At 39.8% G+C, this 19,713-nt stretch overlaps 4 protein-coding genes across 7 annotated transcripts; 2 read left to right on the forward strand and 2 right to left on the reverse strand.

Moving 5' to 3' along the window:
• Window positions 1-3,743: 3,743 nt before the first annotated feature.
• On the reverse strand, window positions 3,744-8,292 carry LOC112200406 (DNA polymerase lambda). Of its 3 annotated transcripts, none has more exons than XM_024341440.2 (13): window positions 7,791-8,287; window positions 7,570-7,707; window positions 7,037-7,349; window positions 6,812-6,942; window positions 6,443-6,505; window positions 5,979-6,158; window positions 5,810-5,863; window positions 5,414-5,502; window positions 5,020-5,110; window positions 4,590-4,670; window positions 4,309-4,376; window positions 4,148-4,232; window positions 3,744-4,061 (listed from the first exon to the last, which is right to left on the reverse strand). In XM_024341440.2, the coding sequence occupies exons 1-13, from the start codon at window positions 8,013-8,015 to the stop codon at window positions 3,963-3,965; spliced, it is 1,617 nt and encodes a 538-aa protein (XP_024197208.1). In that variant the 5' UTR covers window positions 8,016-8,287; the 3' UTR covers window positions 3,744-3,962. The 3 variants fall into 3 exon arrangements, 2 of the variants coding, with proteins under 2 accessions (XP_024197208.1, XP_040375049.1); XR_005810335.1 differs by having other exon boundaries at window positions 4,008-4,061; window positions 4,309-4,405; window positions 7,791-8,292; XM_040519115.1 differs by lacking the exon at window positions 3,744-4,061 and having other exon boundaries at window positions 4,207-4,405; window positions 7,791-8,291.
• LOC112199156 (17.8 kDa class I heat shock protein) lies at window positions 8,289-9,041 on the forward strand. The gene has a single exon (XM_024340214.2). It carries the CDS (start codon window positions 8,363-8,365, stop codon window positions 8,837-8,839), a length of 477 nt encoding a protein of 158 aa, XP_024195982.1. The 5' UTR covers window positions 8,289-8,362; the 3' UTR covers window positions 8,840-9,041.
• Window positions 9,042-13,970: 4,929 nt separating this feature from the next.
• LOC112197421 (DEAD-box ATP-dependent RNA helicase 22) lies at window positions 13,971-17,522 on the forward strand. Of its 2 annotated transcripts, none has more exons than XM_024338078.2 (9): window positions 13,971-14,322; window positions 14,673-14,963; window positions 15,060-15,179; window positions 15,300-15,739; window positions 15,943-16,270; window positions 16,548-16,700; window positions 16,888-16,939; window positions 17,160-17,239; window positions 17,331-17,522. In XM_024338078.2, the coding sequence occupies exons 1-8, from the start codon at window positions 14,038-14,040 to the stop codon at window positions 17,213-17,215; spliced, it is 1,725 nt and encodes a 574-aa protein (XP_024193846.1). In that variant the 5' UTR covers window positions 13,971-14,037; the 3' UTR covers window positions 17,216-17,239; window positions 17,331-17,522. The 2 variants fall into 2 exon arrangements, with proteins under 2 accessions (XP_024193846.1, XP_024193845.1); XM_024338077.2 differs by having other exon boundaries at window positions 17,160-17,224.
• Window positions 17,523-17,677: 155 nt separating this feature from the next.
• LOC112197423 (UDP-glycosyltransferase 74B1) lies at window positions 17,678-19,576 on the reverse strand. Its single transcript, XM_024338079.2, has 2 exons — window positions 18,840-19,576; window positions 17,678-18,683 (listed from the first exon to the last, which is right to left on the reverse strand). The coding sequence occupies exons 1-2, from the start codon at window positions 19,482-19,484 to the stop codon at window positions 17,931-17,933; spliced, it is 1,398 nt and encodes a 465-aa protein (XP_024193847.1). The 5' UTR covers window positions 19,485-19,576; the 3' UTR covers window positions 17,678-17,930.
• Window positions 19,577-19,713: the final 137 nt, after the last annotated feature.

A 19,713-nucleotide genomic window follows, 5' to 3' on the forward strand; every position in this document is an offset into this window, starting at 1 on the left:
ATACGGTTCTTCACGAACAACCTCGTTTTGATGCTCTAAGCTCCCCTGAAATGGTGTTGCTTGCGGCTCTTTGGTGATCTCCAATGCTTAACGCATCGAAACAATACAGTTGTTCACGAACAACCTCTTTTCAATGCTCGAAGCTCCCCTGAAATGGTGTTGCTTGCGGCTCTTAGGTGCTCTCTAATACTTAATGCATCGAAACAATACGGTTGTTCACGAACAGCTTTATTTCAATGCTCAAATCTCCTCTAAAATGGTGTTGCTCAGTGCATTGAGAAATGGTTGTTCATGAACAGCCGCGTTTAATGCTAAAGAGTCCCCTGACATGGTGCCATTGCTACTGCTGTTTGATACCCAGGATAATCTAATAAGGTTGTTCACGAATGACCTCAAAAGTCCATCAATCGTTGCTTTCTGTCTTTACAAATAACAGACAGAGAAAATGAAGCTGAATATTCAAGTCAGAAATTGAAGGCCACAACGGAGCGGTCAAGTTGTACTAATATGATGGGCTGCAAACATTTCCTAATGTGCTGCTGGGAATTAGGAGCAAATAATGTTTTGCAAAGTTGTGGGGTTTCAATTGAACCAACAGGTCAAGCACATGCAAGACGATAAGTTTGGAGCGGCAAATTTTGTCCTAACCAAGCTTGAGCCATGATTGATCTCCATGATTATTCTTGAGAAGCCACCGTTTCAAGTTCTCTTACTCACAGCCTTCACAAAAGGAAAACATAATTCCTAAGCCAAAAGATAATCATACAAGCATTGCTAGCTATTCATATGCACCACACGAACATGGTGCATTCTTTGATAAAAACTCAAGTCAAAGTGTTAGCATTTTGAAGGCTTCTAGGACAAAGATTCAAGACTTCTCAAAGGTTGATATGGGACAGAACAGTTAATGGATTCACAAAAATATATGTCCATTAATTTCCAAGTCCAACGGCATAACTTCGGAAGAGAGTGAAGAGTGTCCAGAATTCACGAAATTCCGAGCCATTGGACCTCCTACAAAAGAAACGGAAGCAAGCCCTGTCTACAGAGATCACTTCAAATCTTGAGCTCTGAATTGAAAACTCGACTTGTCAAAATGACAAGCAATGATTCGATGTAAAGTTTAACTCTTCGCAATGGGTGTCCAAATCACTTGTTTACTTAAGCCCATTTACCTTTGAAGCTCGAGCCCGATTAATTTGTTCGTCGACAAGAGCATAGGCAGCATAAAGCCCATTTTCAAATCTTGGGCCCAATGCAAAGGTTGGTACATCGGGTCCTCAGATCAAATCAACAGACACTCTACAATCTGAATGTTTGCAAAAGAAATACATTTGATTGATTCAAGAAATATATACATCCATCGAACATAAAAGTTGGTACAAAATGAAAAAATACCAATTCATATGGACTACAGTCGGTTTGATCCCACAATGGGCACTTAGACAATCTAGCAACCCACTAGATGAAACCGCAAGTCCAAACAGAATCCCTGACTCCATCATTCAAATTCATCTAATCAGAATCCCTGACTGCACCAGTCAAATTCATCCAAACATAATCCCTAACTCCACCAGTCCAATTCATCCAATCCGAATCCCTGACCTCACCAGTCAAATTCATCCAAACACCAGAAAGGTCAAATCATTCCCAAAATGACCTCAAACACAAATCGAATCTCTGGTTCACTCACACCAAATTCGTCCAAACATTATTCTCATTCCAAAAAGTAATACCCTCCAATGGGTCTTTCAATGAGTGAATTTCTTGAACTACGAGTGACTTGATCCCTCTCTAAGGGTACGTAGGCAACCCATTCAAATATTTAGGTGCAGTCGCAAAAACAAACAAACACACATCCCATTAATTGGTTTCTTCATAAATGGAATCAAAGGGTGTTTCCCTGTAACAAGATATTGTAATTAAGAGACACATTCTGTGTTGAATGGGTCGAACCTGAAATAATAAAAACTCTATTCACTAAATGAATACGAGTGAAATTATGTTTGGTGACATTTTTGCTTACTGTTTTCAATTTTTACTCACACAAACCTACAATTGAATCGGATGAGACGTGTGTACGGGATGAGCTATTTCTTGCTGGATTTGGTTATGATTCCACCAATGAAGATTACAAGATAATACGAGGCACTGAAGCACAACAATTTGGTAATCTATTCGAGGATGTAAAGCTTCAGGTCTTTATACTCAAAACGGGTTCATGGAGGACTATTCCGGATTTCAGTTGTCTCAACTCTCATGACTTCTATCATTTCCCTATTCATGGAACCTTATTAAACGGAACTCTACATTGGGTAACGAATGATTCATATGGCAACGGTAGATTATGGTCTTTTGGCCTTGCAGAGGGGAAATTTCAGATTATGGCGGTATTCTCGGGTCCTACTATTCGCGGCCTCTGCTGCTCAGTGTCTTCCATCATGAGTCATGACCGATGGAAATTCTTTGTACACCAGGAAACTGGTATATGGATGATGGAGGAATATGAGGGAGGAGCATGTTGGACCGAAGTCATAGACACCTCCCCAGAGGTTTTAAATCGACATTTTGACTCTGATCCCTACTTGGCTGTAGGCATTTCAGAGAACGGTGATGTTCTTCTGTGTAACAACAAAGGCTTTGGATTATTTAATCCGCGGAGAAAAAAGACATCTAGGAATGTCGCTTGGACTTGTGATTATATTTGGTGGTATGCTGCTTATGCAGAAACATTAGTTTCACCAACGACCATCATTGAGCCATGTAACACTAATAATATTCTTAATTAGTCTTTTCCTTGAGGCTAGGTTCTTTCCCTTCTAATGGAGTTTCTTTGAATCTAGGTATGGAGAAGTATTCCAGATCAAAAAAAGAAAGGTATCGAGAAGGATGGCAAAGTATAAAGGTGCAAAGAAAAAGAGGCTGTGTCCTTAAAAACTACCTGTTCGGAGTAGGAAGTTTATTTGCCCCTCTGTTCTGCTTCACTTTATTACTCTACTTCGGAGATTTTCGTGGTTTTCGAATCTTGACTTCTGAGTGTTTCAAATCTTAAACATTTATAGAAATTAAATGTTCATTTTGGTTTATCCTGGCATTCTGCATTGGTAAATCAGTAATGGGTTACAGACTTATAAGTTATAACTGGGGTATGTACGTTCATCATTTTTGTGTTATTTTTAAGCTTCTGTTTTTCTTGCATGTTGGATCAAACTGTATTGGCTGTCTAGTTGATCTAAGAATGGCGGAAAATGCATGCATAATGGGTATAATTGTTTCATTATAAGCTCTAGCTTCTTGTAATTGATGCATTACCGGAGTTGCATATTGATCCGTAAACTAAAATTTGAATCGAGTGGTATATGAAGCCAGCACCTTTGGCTTTTCCATCCTTTTTGATTGAGGGCGACTGCGGTTATAACTCAACCCTCCATAGGTGACAAGCTCGTGAACAAGACTGGATATCGAGTTGATGAAACCATAGAGAGACTTTTACGGTTGTGATGATAACAAGTGTAAATGCAGGGTTTTTGTATAAGGTTTCAAGTTCATATATATCCAGTGTTTACATGTCTATTTATATATAGACTCGAGTCAGTTCTAAATCCATATCACCCGGCCCTTCCAGACCAACTCACCTGAAAATTTATGGTTCATCAAGTATAAATAGATAGTGTGGTAAGAGATATGGTTGAGGGTTCTTCATTTGCTGTGGATTTTCTTTTATTCTGCTTAAGCTTCTGCTGTGTCTTATTATCAGCAGTGAAATCATATTAACTGTGAAATGAGCCTCAAAAACAGTACATCTTATTTCCACAAAAATTTTTGGAAGACATATGTTACACCAGTTGCAAGCTTTCTTTATCAACTCTCTTATCTCCCTCTCTAGGTTAGATCATTTCAGTATCAAGACCAAGTTCCTTAGCTAACATATTTACAGCTTGCTCATAAAACCATTAGGCCTCTCACAGATTTCTCTCGTGTGGTTCAAGCCAAGGAAACCCGAGAAAGTCAAAGACCTCCTTTTCTGTGTCAAATTTCAAGCTTGCGCCAGCTTTTGCCCCCTGCAACAGAAAGAACCTAACATTAAGTGAACCCTGAAACAGAGACAAGTCTAGAGAAAATGTCCCAAAAACCAACAAGTTGTTACCCGTTTTCCGCCAGATCCATGAGTGGCCGGAAACAGCCCTGTATCGTCAAGCCGGAATCCTTTAGATTCAGCTAGTAACCTCAACCTGCATTTAGACTATCAGAAACCTAGCAGGTTTTATAGTCAATTTCTCACCACAGAACTTGGTAAAGCAGATGAACCTCCTATTCAGCACATCATTCCCTGTCCAAGCTATTAGTCCAAATGCATATATGTCCCGCGGGTAGACCTAAAAAAAAGGAAAACAAAGCATAGAAACTATCAAGACAATTACTTAAAGCACATCATCAAACCAACTTGAGAAAAATGCATGACAACTAGCATAATGCTCTTGGAAGAAGGGATACACAAAGTAAAATTTTATAACTATATGAGTCCCTAACAATTCTGGTATGGAATGAAAATTTTCAAAATAAAGAAAATGATAAGAGATATGAAAAACCTTGAAATCTATGCGGTGCCGCAGCTCTCGTCCAGGATATGTACAAAGCCCATAATATGTGTCGACACCAGAATCAGTACCCTGTTCACATGATTGTGTAAAGAAGGTAATGCAAAAAGAATGTATATCATGAGAACTGTACAATACAATAGCAATGAATAGATAAAGAACGTAAAGACATATTATGAGAATAACCAAATATTTCATTTGCTGTTCTTTCAGAAGTCAAATGAGCAAGGTAAAAAAAAAAATACATTCATATAGATACTTTTGCAGCCTTCTGATTCCACACAAATCAAATGCTACTTAAAACTATCACCCCTGTGACCAGTAGGATTAATCTCAGTTCAACCTCTGACACCACTCATACACTGGCAGATGTAAAATTTAAAAAATTATGAAAAGAAAAGGTTAGAATAAACTGTGTTACCTCCTCGCTGTGTGTAACGAAAACCAAATCCTCCCTTAGGAACTTCATATCCTTTAGATGCTTTACATACTTCAGTAAAAAACCTTTATGCCTGAAACACAGACCAAAGCAAGTCAAGTCTAGCTTTCAAAACTAAAACCAGGAACTCGTCTGTCCAAAGTTAAGAGATCGAAATGGTATCACACTTGAGATTCAATACAATGAAAAGGAAAAAATGGCTAAGAACTGCAAGACGTGAAGTTACAGCCATATCAAGTTGGACACTTAGAAGATTAGAAGAGTACACCAATGTTATTCCTCAGTCTACGGCTCTACGCCAAGATACGTGCATTAATGCATATAATCTGAAATTCTTACTGCAAAGTAAAAGGACAAGTACCAATAGCTTGCATACCTGTTCCCATCTGGATGAGTAATTACAATGTCCAGATCCCCACAAGAAGATTTCCCGCGTCTATATGACCCTCCACATACAACAACCACCTGCAGGCAGATATGGCACTCGTGAGAATAGCAAGCCACTTAAGGGAATGGAAATCAATGTAGTTGTCCAAGAGACCGAGACTAATTTTTATAAGGAACTGGTCAATGAATGTTTTTCTGATTCACATTTTTCTATACAAGTCGTTCTCAAGGAGTCATTAAAGAATAATTTCATTTTGGCCCAATTAAATCCAGTATACAGCAGCTGTTGCCCATGTTAGTATGAACCATGAGTCAAGATTATTCCCCCCTAATACAGGTCATTTTCCTGCCTGATAGATCATGTATTTAACATTATTGTGCTCACCCCAGGCAAAACATCCTCTGCCGCTTTTTGTAGAAGAAGTTCCATCTCTTGAGCCTGTTCAGTTAAGATATGAAGCACCAATTTCTTGTAAGAAAATTCAGATTACAGAAGAATTCTGAGAACATTTAAAAACAAAAAGAATAAGTAAATTAAAAAAATACGAGTTGACCTCATGCCGTGGGATCCTCTGTTTGATATCCTCATAATATCTTAACCCCAACTTCTGTGAATGTGTCAACGAATCTTCATTCTTCAAATCATCTAATGTGTGATGTCCTTTCTCAAATAATTTTAGTGCAGTAGCTGGACCTACACCCCATATTTCCTCGAATAAGCTGATTGTTTTTACCTGCAATTAATTAACAGAAAGTAGAAAGCAGAACTATCACAATATAAAGAAATGAGGTTAAGACTCATAGTTAGCTCAGATATTGAGTTCTGCCATTCAAACTGTGGTGCTATAAACAACATTTAAAATCTACTTGTGAAATGTACATATATAACACGCATTTAGATTAGGGCCAGGCTCGAAGTAAATAGTGAACATAACAGAAAGAAGAACTCAAATTTCAACTTAGCAGTAGAATATTTAAATCACAGAAGTGACAGAACTACTGAAAACTGTTCCATTACCTTTTCATCTGTTTCAAAGTGCTCCAACTTGGATAGCTTTCCGGTAGTCACTATCTCTTGAATCTGAAATCAAGGATGAAAAACTTCAGTTATTTTGAGGATTCACCAGTCCATGGACAGGAACATGTACTCTCCCATGATATGAACTAAAATTTAACCTCTCTCAGTAGACTACTGATATCTGATTGCAGTTAAAGTAACTGATCACAATCTCTCACCCTGATTCCCATAACAGAAATATTTTCTTTTTCTCTTTTTGAAAGAAACTCTCATAATTCATATGCAACATTTAATTTAGACAACTTATACACAAACAACTCATAGAATGAAATCTGTATTGAAAGAAACTGAGGCATGTATGTCACTTACATGATCTTGCATTGACTTTCCAATGCCCGGGAGGCCCTTAACTTGTTCTGCACTTTGAATCTTGAAAGGCAACTTCTCAATAACTGTTATAGCCTTGTAGTAGCTAAAAGATCTTCGGTCATCGCCCAATGCTTTATTTATCCAAACCAAATAACCACCAAACATCACAATCTATAAAACAAGAACTGCAAAGTAAACCAACAGAGATACCGGTTAACTCCTCACCTCTATATATGTTGATAAGCTTCCCAAATATCTGGGTTATGTCTTTGTTTAAATCAGGTGGGTTGTAGGGCGTGGATGACTGCAATGCTGTGACCTGATCCTTATTTGGGGCTTTAGGGGTTTTGGGGCTGGGAGTATGAGGCAACTCATCAGGAGATGAGGATCTTCGCCTTTTCAGTTTTGGGGTTTCTTCATCACTGGAAATGTAATCACTAGAAGACTTATCTGACTCCAATTTCAGATGGTACAAATCTTCTGGTACTCTCTTCCCTGAGCTCAAGCTGTCCTCTAGCCACTGATAGAGTACAACTCTCTACAAAACACCATAAAGTTTGGGACTTTAAAGGTATATGTATAACACTACAATTTTAGACAAAATTAGATAAAATAGCACTACAATAAAGAATCAACAACTTGAACCCTCTAAATCACAGCTAAACAAACCCAAGAGTGATATACACTCCAATTTATGATCAAGTCAAATATGTTCATATAAAGGCATAAAGCAACTAAGCCAGTGAACAGTAACTCACTCCTTTAAAGAGACCCCGTTGATCACTGCCCACTTTTTGCAAAAGGGCTTCTGGGTTCATAGCAAATATGTGTGTGACCCTTTTGGATAGATGGTCTTCTATAGTAGCTCCCATTTGAACCAGTTTTTGCTTCCAAACCTAAAATATAAGGCACTAATATATAACTAGACAATGACTACGATAACAGAACAAGGGTGAAAAAGCTAGGAGTACTGTCGAACCTGTAAGCGACGGTTCTGAACTCCGTCTTCGACTAAGAAGACGACCATTCCGGCGAAGATTCCGTGAGGATCGGACGGTGGAGGACTTTCATCTCTGGTTGCCTTTTTTGGCGCCATTACTTGGTTTCGGTTGTGCAACAAAGGCGAAGTCATTTTTACTGTTTTACTTCTGATCAGCAATCCTGATCGGTGGAGGACGCGTGTCTTAGGAACACACCAGAGCATATGACACTTGGCAGCAATTCCACACTGCAATTGTTCACCAACATTTCACTTTTTATTTTTTATTTTTTATTTTTTTTAGAAACCCGCATTCCGAAGCCTATCACAATTGAACTATTGGACCACAAGTTAAGCTTTCTATTGACTTTTCGAGAACCATCTCTCTGGAACCTCCTTTGGCCAGACAATACCAGACACTTCAGGAAGAGACGAAGAATCCGTAATTAGCTCATTACGAAACTGCCGTCATCTTCTTCCTATATATAACTCTTCTCCTCACTCCCAAAAACCAAGAATCAAAGTTTCATAGCAAACACAAGTAGTACTACTCACAACTTACGTGCAAAGCAATGTCTCTCATTCCGGGAAGCTTTTTCGGCAACGGTCGACGGAGTAACATCTTCGACCCGTTCTCGCTGGACATCTGGGACCCGTTCCAGGACTTCCCCTTGATCAACTCCCGCTGGGCTCCAAGCTCAGAGACGGCGGCGGTGGCGAACACGCGCATCGACTGGAAGGAGACGCCGGAGGCGCACGTGTTCAAGGCTGACCTGCCGGGGCTGAAGAAGGAGGAGGTGAAGGTGGAGGTGGAGGAAGGGAGGGTGCTGCAGATCAGCGGCGAGAGGAAAGTGGAGAAGGAGGACAAGAGCGACAAGTGGCACAGGCTGGAGAGGAGCAGCGGCAAGTTCTTGAGGAGGTTCAGGCTGCCGGAGAATGCCAAGGTGGAGCAGGTGAATGCGGCAATGGAGAATGGGGTGCTTACTGTCACTGTGCCAAAGGTGGAGGTCAAGAAGCCTGATGTGAAGGCCATTCAGATTTCTGATTAGACTACTGGCTTTTTCAGAATGTGGCCGGTAATGCCCTAATGGTAATGGAATAAAGCTTGAGGTGTGTGTGTGGTGTCTCCAAGAGGTTGTGTAATGGAGTTTGCTTATGTATAATGTAATGCTTTGTTGGGTTTGGTAGTTTGGATTTTTCAATGTATAATGTATCTTGATGGTAATAATACAAAGAGAAAATTTCAGCACACGTTCTCAAACTATGCTGCCAAGGTTAATTTGATACTTGAATTTTCAAAAGTATCAATGTGATATCTAAAGACTTAAATTGGCATCAACGTGATACTTTCGTCTAAAATTTCTGACGGCGCCGTCTGTTTATTGACGTGGCAAGCACGTGGCAAAAAAAAAAGGATAAAATTGACTTTTTACCCTTTTTTGATAATTTTTTTTTTTCTTTTCATTTCTTCTTCTTCTTCGTCTGAGATTTTCTTCTAACCCAAGACCAGTCCGACGACGATGGTGACTTTCTCCCAAGAAATTTTTTTAAAAAAGGCTTCTTCTTCAACCTCACTCTTCTTCTTCTTCTCTCTCCTCTCCTTCTCCTCCGCCCAAACCATCACTAACGCTACCGAGATCCTCTCCAATTCTTGCTACAAATCCATCTCCCTCGCACTCCTGTGGATTAACCACGATGTTACATGATAGGAACAACAACCAAAAGAAATGAAAAGGGTTGAGTCCAAATCAAGAGTTTAAAAATCATAATCTTGATCATCTTCACCCTTCTCCAGTTCATCATCTTCACCGGACCCCTACTCAATCCCGAAGCTTTGTCTTCATTCCTATGATCAAATTCAACCATCTTTACTCCACCATCTTCAACCATGTTGTCAACTCTAACATCTTCAACCATCTGATTTTAAATAGAGAAACTAACTAAACAAATCACAAATTAACATGCCCAAAATTGCAGAGAGAGAGAGAGAGAGACATTGTACCAAGACCCAAATTAGTAGGCTACGCCTGCAATTTGAGGAAAAATCGAACAGCCGAAGAAAAGAAACAGATTCAAGAGAAGGCACCGGTTCGCTGCACACCAAATTCAGGCGAACCCAGCTCCACCAACCGCCTTCTCCCATCGCTTTCCCTGTTTGATCACTCAAGTCCCTCCCGTTCGGCGCCAAGATCGCTACTTGGCTCGACGGCTTCTCTCTCACGGTACCTTCCGGCTGACCGCCTCGTCTCTCTCAACAACTCAGCGGCCCCAATTTACGCCGACAGGTTGTTGATCATCTGGGCACCAGCAAGTTCTTCGACCGGTATCGGGTTCGATTGGGAGCTTCAGCCCCAAGCTGCTTGGCGCCACGAAACCCTAAGAAGAAGAAGAAGAAGAAGAAAATCCCAGAAGAAGAAGAAGGGAGAAAAAGAAATGAAAACGAAGAAGAAGGAAGAAAAAGAAATGAAAAGAAAAGAAAAAAAAAGAATTAAAAAAAAGGGTAAATTGGTCATTTCACTTTTTTGGGACCCACGTGCTTGCCACGTCAACAAACAAACGCTATCGTCAGAAATTTTGGACGGAAGTATCACATTGATGCCAATTTAGGTCTTTGGGTATCACATTGATACTTTTGAAAGTTTGGGTATCAAATTGGCCTTGGCAGCATAGTTTGGGGACGGTAGCTGAATTTTTCTCTAATATAAAATTCAGTTTTTAACAAAAAAAAAAAATGATTAAATTCAGTTTACTCTCCTGAACTTTAGGCCTAAAATCAGATTGGTCCCTTTTTCTGAAAATCGATTACGATTGTCCCTATACTCTCAAATAACATCACCCGAGTCCAAAATTTGAATTTGGCTCGAAACATGACGTCAGCTGCTGAGTTGGAGCCGACATGGGAGCCTACAATGAGGGCAAAATGGACATTTCAAGTTTTTCTAATTTTTTTTTTCTCTCTCTCCCCGATCTATACTCTCACTCTCTATCTCTCTGTATCTCTGTCCCTCCCTCCCTCCAATGTCGAGTTCCACCCACAAAGCCTCACAAACCCACCTACAGACTTATGCTCCAGCATCAAAATCTGAGGAGCCCATCCCCTTATCACAACCCCTCTGACTCTCCCTCATTCTCTTCTCAAAACCCACAAGCCAATTTTTCTCATCTTCAAGATCCTCATTCTTAGATGCAAACACTTTCCCAATAATCTAGACAAAAGCCAGCTTAGAATTCTCAAACCCATGAGCGATTTCAATCAGTTGTTTATAAGACAATCGAGCCAAGCTTCCAAAACATGGCGCAACTAATTCCAGTCCTATTACCAATAACAGATTCATCATCTCATCCAAATTTTCTCCCATCTTCAATTAACCATCAAGGCTACGACAATCTGATGAAATCAATAACCAGGGAGAATTCAATTTCAACCAAATCGATCCAAACTCAGTTGCTTTGCTTCCAATTATCACCATAAGAGTAAAACTTTGATTCAAAGGTTGGGAATATACCTTCGAGAACCGACTGCAACCAACTCAGTTTCCTAGAATTCCTTGTCGAGACTGGGTTGATGATGAACTAGTGATTCGAAGCCCATAACCAACATGCTTTTGACTGGGTTTATGTGTCTCAGAAAACCAGAACCTCGCCGGAGAATTTGAGCCGTCCGATTCGAGAGAGCAGAGATTGAAAAATCTGAACCGTGAACAATGGTACCAGCGCTGACGACGATGACCTCGATCTCTGAACCCCAACGCAGGTAATGGAACTCACCGATTCAAGTATCGACGAACTCCGGGACTCCGGAACTGAGCAGAGGATGCGGTTCGGACTCGGCATCGATCTCAATGAGAGGATCCCTGGCCCGGTTCGCCGGGTGGAGATTCTGATTTTGACTGATAAGGAGTCAGAGGGTTCAAACATAGGTGGAGGGAGGAGTGGGTGGAACTCGACATTGGAGGGAGGGAGGGAGGGAGATACAGAGAGATAGAGAGTGAGAGAGCAAATCGGGGAGAGAGAGAAAAAAAAAAATTTAAAAGAGAGAGAAAAAAATTAGAAAAACTTGAAATGTCTATTTGGCTCTCATTGTGGGCCCCCATGTCGGCTCCAACTCAGCAGCTGACGTCATGTTTCAAGCCAAATTCAAATTTTGGACTCGGGTGATGTCATTTGAGTGTATAGAGACTATCGTAATCGATTTTCAGAAAGAGGGACCAATCTGATTTTAGGCCTAAAGTTCAGGGGAGTAAACTGAATTTAATAAAAAAAAAACTATTTCTTTTGTTTCGAGCAGAAGAACTAAAACGATTGATTGTTGCCTACTGGAGCAGCTTTTCTAGCATGTGCAAGAAAGAAAAATATGTTGATGATAAAATAAACGCTACAAGGCAAAAGCAAAACCACGAGAAACATCCCCTCTCAGCTAATTAAAATGAAATGCTAGCCACACAGATAGGGGTAGGCTGTAGAATTAAATTTTAGGATTTTGAAAATTATAGGCTAAAGAAGCTAAATGATCAACTATAAACTTCGCTTCTCTATAAATATGTCTGAAAATAATATCTTAAAACTTAGTAGTCAACTCATTAATGTCTTGAACCAAGGTCCTCAACGGCCATGAAATAGCCGCATTTCCATGTATGCAATCAATAAGCATGTGCAAGAAAATCAATAAGCATGTGCAAGAAAAATTGGTAATGAAGTTAAAAAAAAAACTCCTTATACAAGCGAAAATATGGTCCCAAAAAAAAATAAAACTAATAATTGTGTTAAATGGATAATAGTTTGGTTCTAATTTACAAATCTTTCGCACCATAAATATGAACATTCTCATAACAATTCATACATGCATTTACATAGTCATGTGCTTCATTAAGTTCATTGTATTTGTAGATGATACACATCTTCCCTTACTTACTTGGCCACTAATTTAGGGTACAAGTACATAGAAATGTATTGTATGTGCCGTTTTGGCTTTATGATCTAATGAAATATCTCTCTCTCATCAAAAATTCATACGTGCATTTAGAGTTTGTGAAGTGTTATAGTTAAGTATTTAAACAATATTCAATGATTAAAGTGTTTTATTAAAAAATAAATCAGTTTGAAATATCAATTGGTCACAAGAGGTATGAACGAGAGTGTTACTAAGGCAGAAAGCGGGGATCTATGATAGGGTTTCGTAAAGCATAGTAGAGTTCCGTCAATTCTTGCCGGTTTCGATAGTCCTCTGGCTTAGATACGTTGCCCTGCATCGTTGCTGGTAGAAGTTTTGAGTTTGCTTTGGTAGACCTGCGTTGTCTGGGTAAGTTTGACTTGTCGACGTCGTACGACTGCGATGGATTAGGTATGAGGAGAGACTTCTTTGTTGATTTTTTGAGAAGATCTGGGTGGTTTTGTCGACGGCGAGTAATGTCGCCGATTCGTAAGATGAAGTCTTGATCTGGTGCTGGTGGAGGTTGCACTACTGATTGGTATTGGGTTGCAACAGAACACGTAGAGATGATAGGTTGGAACGGTCAACCGTCGGAGGAGGCGGTGACTCGTTGGTCGGAGATGCAGGATGGCATTCATGTTTGTCAAGATTTGGCTCAGGCTTGGGCTCAGGTTGGGAGCAGTTCGGCCTATTTCTTGGGCCTTCAAGTTTTTTTTAAAAAATGTTTTTTAGGTATTAAGCCTATGTGAGGTTGAAGAACTTCTACGAGTCTTCAAAGACGTTTTCATTTTCTTGTTTGCACTGCAATTGCGCTCCTTGCATGTGAGGGCTAGTTGAATGATTTTCGAATGCGAGGTTTTTTTTTCTTGTATAAGTTGCTTAATGCGAGCGTCCCTGTCCCTTAGACCTTCAAAGATTTGCAAATTACTTAGATATGTTTTACCGAATTTTCTTGCTGGAATTTTTATTTAAGTGTTTGTAGAATTTGACCTTTTAACTGTTGATCTAATGATATGATAATATCAGCTTATATTCAAAGAAAATAAAAAATGGAATAAACGAGCACGTTTACCATTCGCCAAACCAACGACCCAAAAATGTCCTAAAGACCTTAACTTACCATCATTTCCTGGTCACAGTCCAAAAACTTACAATCTTTCATCCTCTGAATCCAACGGATATGCATGCGTCAGTCAAAAGTACCAGCCACAGTGCCTGTAACCCTATCATAAACTCACTCCCTCCCTCCCCAAAACCCAATCCCCCAACATCAGGGTTTTAGCCATAAACCCTCAACAACTCCCAAAAGGCCAAAAGATGCTTCATCGCTCTGCCACAACTATGTTCCTATCATCTTCCCCACCTAAACTCCTATCCCAACTCAGACACTCATACTCTGTTCTTTCCAACCCCTCATCCCCAGTTCGCATCAGCTTGATTTGGCTCAACCAGCCCCGCCGTTTCGCAACCGCCGCCGCTGCCGCCAAAGGAGGAGATACGTTTTTCGCTGAAGAAAATGTTTCGTGGACTTCACTTGGTTTATCCGATAAGGTTTCTCAAGCTCTCTTCAATGCAGGCCTCGGCCAACCCTCTCTTGTTCAGGTACCCACCTACTCTTTTGTTCTCAGTTTTCAATCTTTACAATATAGAAATGAACATTTGAGGTTTCTGATATGTTGGTTCAATTGGGTCTTCATGGAAACTAAAGCATATATGTGAAATGACTCAAAGTTTTGAACTTTACATTCAAACAATAATGTTAACAATAGCAAACATGTGAACTATAACTCAAAGTTTTGAACTTTACATTTACACAATGATGTAAACAATTGTGGATATGTGATATATGCCTCGAAGTTTTGGACTTTATATATATACTATAATTTAAGCAAAAGTAAATATGTGAAATCACTTTCGAACTATGAATTGAGGCAGTGAGTTTTGTTTTATAGGCGGCTTGCATACCATCTATACTTTCAGGGAAGGATGTGATTGTTGCAGCTGAAACTGGTAGTGGTAAAACGCACAGTTTTCTTGTTCCTCTAATCAATAAGCTATGCAATGAGCAAGAAGAGTATGGGAATGCTGCTGATTCTGATCAAGGAGTGTCCCCGGTCCGTAAGATTTCTCTGGTGCTTTGTCCAAATGTAACACTTTGTGATCAAGTGGTTCGAATGGCCAATGGTCTTTGTGGCGAAAATGGTGAACCGCTTCTCAGAGCTACATCACTTTGTGGGCGACAGGTATTGATGCTCTTAATTATTATGTTATGTATATAGAGTTGTGTGTCTCTGTATTGTTATAGGGATGTGTTCTTATCTTTCTAACTTTGATTGCAGGGATGGCCAGTTAATGATCCTGATATTGTTGTTTCAACACCTGCGGCTCTGCTGAATAATATCGATCCAAACAAATACAAATCCCGTCGCATGGAATTTACACGGAGTGTAAAATATGTGGTAACTTTCTGTTCCATTCATTGTGTATCAGTATATTTTCTGCTTCGGAATCACATATCTAAAGTTACATGCATAAAAAAGAAAAATCACATGATATAATGTCTAATTCGGCATTTACAGGTGTTTGATGAAGCAGATATGCTTCTCAATGGTGGTTACCAAAATAAGGTTATTCGTCTCATAAACTTTTTCCGGTTTGACGAAAAGCTGTTGTCCCGCTCAAATGGATCTGCATCTGAGTTGCCAATGGACTTGGAATCTGAAACTTCATTGCATTTTAGTTCGGAAGATGAAGAAAATATAGAGACTGAAGCTGTCTCAGAAGATGAGGAAAACTTTGAAGATGATGTTGATGATTTACCTAACGAGGCTGGGACTGGGAAGGTCAAATATAGAGACTGGAGAAGAGTGAGAAAAACTTATACACGCAGTAAACAGTACATTTTTGTTGCAGCCACTCTTCCAGCAAATGGGAAAAGAACTGCCGGGGCAGTGTTGAAAAAGATGTTTCCAGATGCAATTTGGGTTAATGGAAACTACCTCCATTGTCACAATCCCAGGTGCTGCACCATTTTTCAGCTGCCAGTTATTGTTTAATACTTTTCCTTGCCCTCCTTCCTCATCAACTGATATGTTAGGATAGTTTATATCATTGCTTCGGTTTTGCTTTGAGTCAGTTTTGTGGTATTAGATGTTTTAACTTTGATCTGTTTGGTTATGTGTTTGTGAGAGTTGATAATTTGTCTCTTCTGTTCTATTTCAGATTGAAGCAAAGGTGGATTGAAACGACATTCGATACTCAGGTGGATGAACTTATAAAGGCTGTGAATCATGGATTTAAATCCAGATCAGTGGAATTTGATTCTGGTCAATGCCGCACAATGGTATTTGCAAATACTGTTGATGCTGTGGAATCAGTGGCAAAAATATTGATGAGTGCTGGGATTGAATGCTACCTTTACCATAAAGACTGCTCTTTGGAAGACCGTGCAAAGACATTGGTTGATTTCCAAGAGAAAGGTGGAATTCTTGTTTGCACTGATGCTGCTGCACGTGGTATTGACATTCCAAATGTATCACATGTTATTCAGGTGGGCCTTATTTTGTTGAATAATTGCTTTCTATTTTCATGTGTTTAGAAATGAAGACCACAGATGATCAAAGGCTTCATTTTGCGACTATAGATAAAGCTCCCGATGATTGATCTTTTATTTTTTCTTCTTCTTTCATTATGTGGTCTCTGACATTCTTTTCTCCCGCATACTTTCTGACAATCTTTTTGAAGCCTTGATCTAATTATTCAGCACATTTTTCAGTGGGATTTATAGAGTCTATAGGAACTAACTCTTGGCGTTGCTTACTTTACAGGCAGACTTTGCTACTTCTGCTGTAGATTTTATACACAGGGTTGGTCGCACAGCTAGAGCTGGTCAGTATGGACTTGTAACTAGTATGTATAATGAATCCAACCGGGATCTGGTTGCTGCGGTTCGTCGATCAGGGGAACTTGATATGCCTGTGGTAAGTTAGAAAACTTACTATTTGGATGAAGATGTGTTGGTTGTGATTCAACAGTTTTGCTGCCTTCTAGTTTTTAAATTAAGTTAATGGATAGCATATGTTTATGTTCGTGTTTATAGTGTTCTGGTTGACAATGGAATTTTAGTTGCAGCTTGATAATGACTAGTTTGCTTTCTTGTTACTGCAGGAGACGGCATTTAGCAGGAAAAGAAGCTTTCGAAATAAGATTAAGAAAAGAGGTAAAGTTAAAATCTTGTCTAAAACTCAAAAATAGAAACTCAAGATGAAAATCAAACGCTCTGAAATTTACATGGGTAATTTAACTCACATGTCAAGATCTGGTGTTAAATAAAACTTGCATTTAAGTTTTCGTTGACTGTCATTTTCAGTGATTATATTATGGTTAACGATAGATGCTGCTAACATTGGGGCCTGATTGTTTTATTTTTATACTTGTAGCGGCTTTGCAAAGAATCACGGACTCATCAGCTGCTGAAAAGAGGGCTCTAGCGTAGACTGGCTTGGTTAGTAGACTAAAGGTTGCATCCTGTTTAATTTTGTTTAACTGCAGATTGGTTATGAAGTTATAACATGTGACATAGTGACTGATACAATTATATATGTTTACAGATCTGAAGAAAAGAACAGGCATAATTTAGATGTGGAAGAGGATGTTCTAGCATAAAAAGCTTGTGTGAGAAAATTTATGTATAAAGAGGCATGCACTGATTATAAAGCGAATCAACTGTTTTACATCGATTTAGAGTTTATAACTTGATGTATCATTTTGACTCAAATCAATAGAACATGTTCATTTTTTAAGAAGAACCCTCAGCACATAATAACCCTATTATTATCAGTTCTTTCCATTAAAGAAATTAACATCCTTAAAGCCATTGGTGAGTTAAATAAGGTCATAGCAATTGGAACCGAGGGTCTGAAGAAGCAAGGTAAGATTCCGGACCAAAAGAAAGAGAGAAAGAAGCAAGGTAAGAATACAATCAACTGAAGACGAATGACAATAAAGAGATAGGCACCAACTAAACACACAAGGCAGCCTAAAAAAACAATTGTTCATATCACTAGTAACACTTTCGTGTGAATGAAATTATTTGATTTATAAAAAAAACACACAAGGCAGCAAACAAATGGTAAAACGACCTATGCTTTAATGGCTAGCATTTGTGAGTGAGATAATTGCTAGGCATATCAAGCAATAACATGTTCTGACTATTCCTTGCCGTTCAGGAAAGCCTTGGCATTAGCAGGCACCAGAAGCTCTACAAATTCATTAATACCCTTGTCAGAGCTTCCCCTTTCACTAATTTCCTTCTTGGCCAATTCCCTCCATTTACTCGAATTCTTCTTGATCTCTTTGCTTCTCTCTCCCTCAATAACTTCCTTCAAACACCCAACAAACTCTTCTTTCCTCACAATTCCCCCCTCATCTTCCTTGGCTCTGACTCCAATCTCCCAAATCTCCTCCACAAACTTTGCATTGGTCATCTGATCAGCCCACTTTGGCACTGCAACCATTGGAACCCCAAGGCTGAGCCCTTCAAGAATCGAATTCCAACCACAATGAGTCACAAAGTACCCAATTGCATCATGTGCCAAAGCTTCCAGCTGGTTACACCAAGTCACTAGTAGACCCTTTTCCTTTACTGAATCAATGATTTCATTCGGCAATTTACTCAGTTCAGATGCTCTTACCACCCACAGAAAGTGCACCCCACTTTCTTTCAAGCCCAACGCAAACTCTTCCATCTGTTCTGCTGTCAGGGACACCATGCTTCCAAAGGAGACATACACCACTGATTTAGGTGCCTTTGCTTCTAGCCAATTGATGCACTCTTCACCAAGAGGCTTCCATAGGCTTGCTCCATATCCTCTATCTCCTTTAATCTGACCATCCAAATAAGCTGAAGGGATCATAGGGCCTATCAACTTCGCTGGCCATAGCTTTGCTACTCCTTTGGCAGCCTTCAAAATTGAACAAATCGAAACCAGAATTAGTACTAGCAACAATTATCATATGCAATGTTAATACTTAATAGTATAGATGAGAAGAGTAATGTTCTTGTGAGAAATATCAGGCATTTAATGGACATATAAGTATTAAAATAAAAATATTCATACCTCGCTTTCTAGTGCTTGGAAAGTATTTCCAAAGATCCAATCAGCCTTGTCCAAGTTTGAATACTGATTCAGTTGCATCCTCAAGTAAGCTGGGTTACTATCCGGCTTCTTAAGCATGCCAGGCAGATCAGCAATGTCGAGTGGAGGCAAGCCAGGAATCACCAAGGGCATGTCTTCGAGCTTAAACGGCAGAGAAATTAGACCATGGTGAATGTGAAGAAGAATGCTACACACACTAGCCGAATTGGTGAAAAAAGACGCTCCAAATATGCCATGTTCCTTGGCCACATCAAGCGCCCAAGGCAGAAATGAATCATACACAACACAATTCACCGGGAACTCAGAGTCTTCGAACTTCTTCAGGACTTGAGATAGGGTTCTCGAGCCGTTGGCCTTGAACGACTGAAGAAATGTCTCCTCATCCGCGGCTTGAGCAAACCCAGACTCGTCGAACCCATCGGAGATGGGTTCAACCCCAACGTTAGGGACACAAATGGAGCTGACAGTGTAGCTGGTGGTGGCTAGAGTGGCCTTCACGCCTTTAGAGGCCAGGCGCTTTGCGAACTGGAGGAGAGGGTTGATGTGGCCTTGGCTGGGATAAGGAAGCACCACAACATGACCTCTGTACTGTTTGGGATTCTCCATTTTCGTTTTGGTTGATCAATTTGTGTTTGGTTTAAGCTTCTAACTTGGCCACGTACCTTTTTATAGGCTGGGAAATGTACAACTGCGTGAGACAGTTGAACTGTGCATGTGAGAGGCCGACCTCGGTCGATTTACGCAGAGAGGAAGAGAGTTTTAGAAAGATCGCTAATCTGTATGACGTAGCACAGATTGACGTAAGCATGACGTAGTACAGGTTGACGTAAGCTTT

The sequence above is a fragment of the Rosa chinensis genome, chromosome 4 (assembly GCF_002994745.2).
Source record: "Rosa chinensis cultivar Old Blush chromosome 4, RchiOBHm-V2, whole genome shotgun sequence".
Classification (NCBI taxonomy): domain Eukaryota; kingdom Viridiplantae; phylum Streptophyta; class Magnoliopsida; order Rosales; family Rosaceae; genus Rosa; species Rosa chinensis.

Bases quoted from the DNA above. Each gene is read 5' to 3' on its own strand.
- LOC112200406 (XM_024341440.2), bottom strand. From the start codon at position 8,015: ATGCTCTGGTGTGTTCCTAAGACACGCGTCCTCCACCGATCAGGATTG. The intron at 5,864-5,978 runs GTCAACTCGTAT...TTAACTGAACAG, and splicing joins AGAGGATCCCACGGCATGAG to GCTCAAGAGATGGAACTTCT. The intron at 4,233-4,308 runs GTTCATCTGCTT...GTCTAAATGCAG, and splicing joins AATGATGTGCTGAATAGGAG to GTTGAGGTTACTAGCTGAAT.
- LOC112199156 (XM_024340214.2), top strand. From the start codon at position 8,363: ATGTCTCTCATTCCGGGAAGCTTTTTCGGCAACGGTCGACGGAGTAAC.
- LOC112197421 (XM_024338078.2), top strand. From the start codon at position 14,038: ATGCTTCATCGCTCTGCCACAACTATGTTCCTATCATCTTCCCCACCT. The intron at 14,964-15,059 runs GTATTGATGCTC...CTTTGATTGCAG, and splicing joins CATCACTTTGTGGGCGACAG to GGATGGCCAGTTAATGATCC. The intron at 15,180-15,299 runs GTAACTTTCTGT...CGGCATTTACAG, and splicing joins CACGGAGTGTAAAATATGTG to GTGTTTGATGAAGCAGATAT.
- LOC112197423 (XM_024338079.2), bottom strand. From the start codon at position 19,484: ATGGAGAATCCCAAACAGTACAGAGGTCATGTTGTGGTGCTTCCTTAT. The intron at 18,684-18,839 runs GTATGAATATTT...TCAATTTTGAAG, and splicing joins TCCAAGCACTAGAAAGCGAG to GCTGCCAAAGGAGTAGCAAA.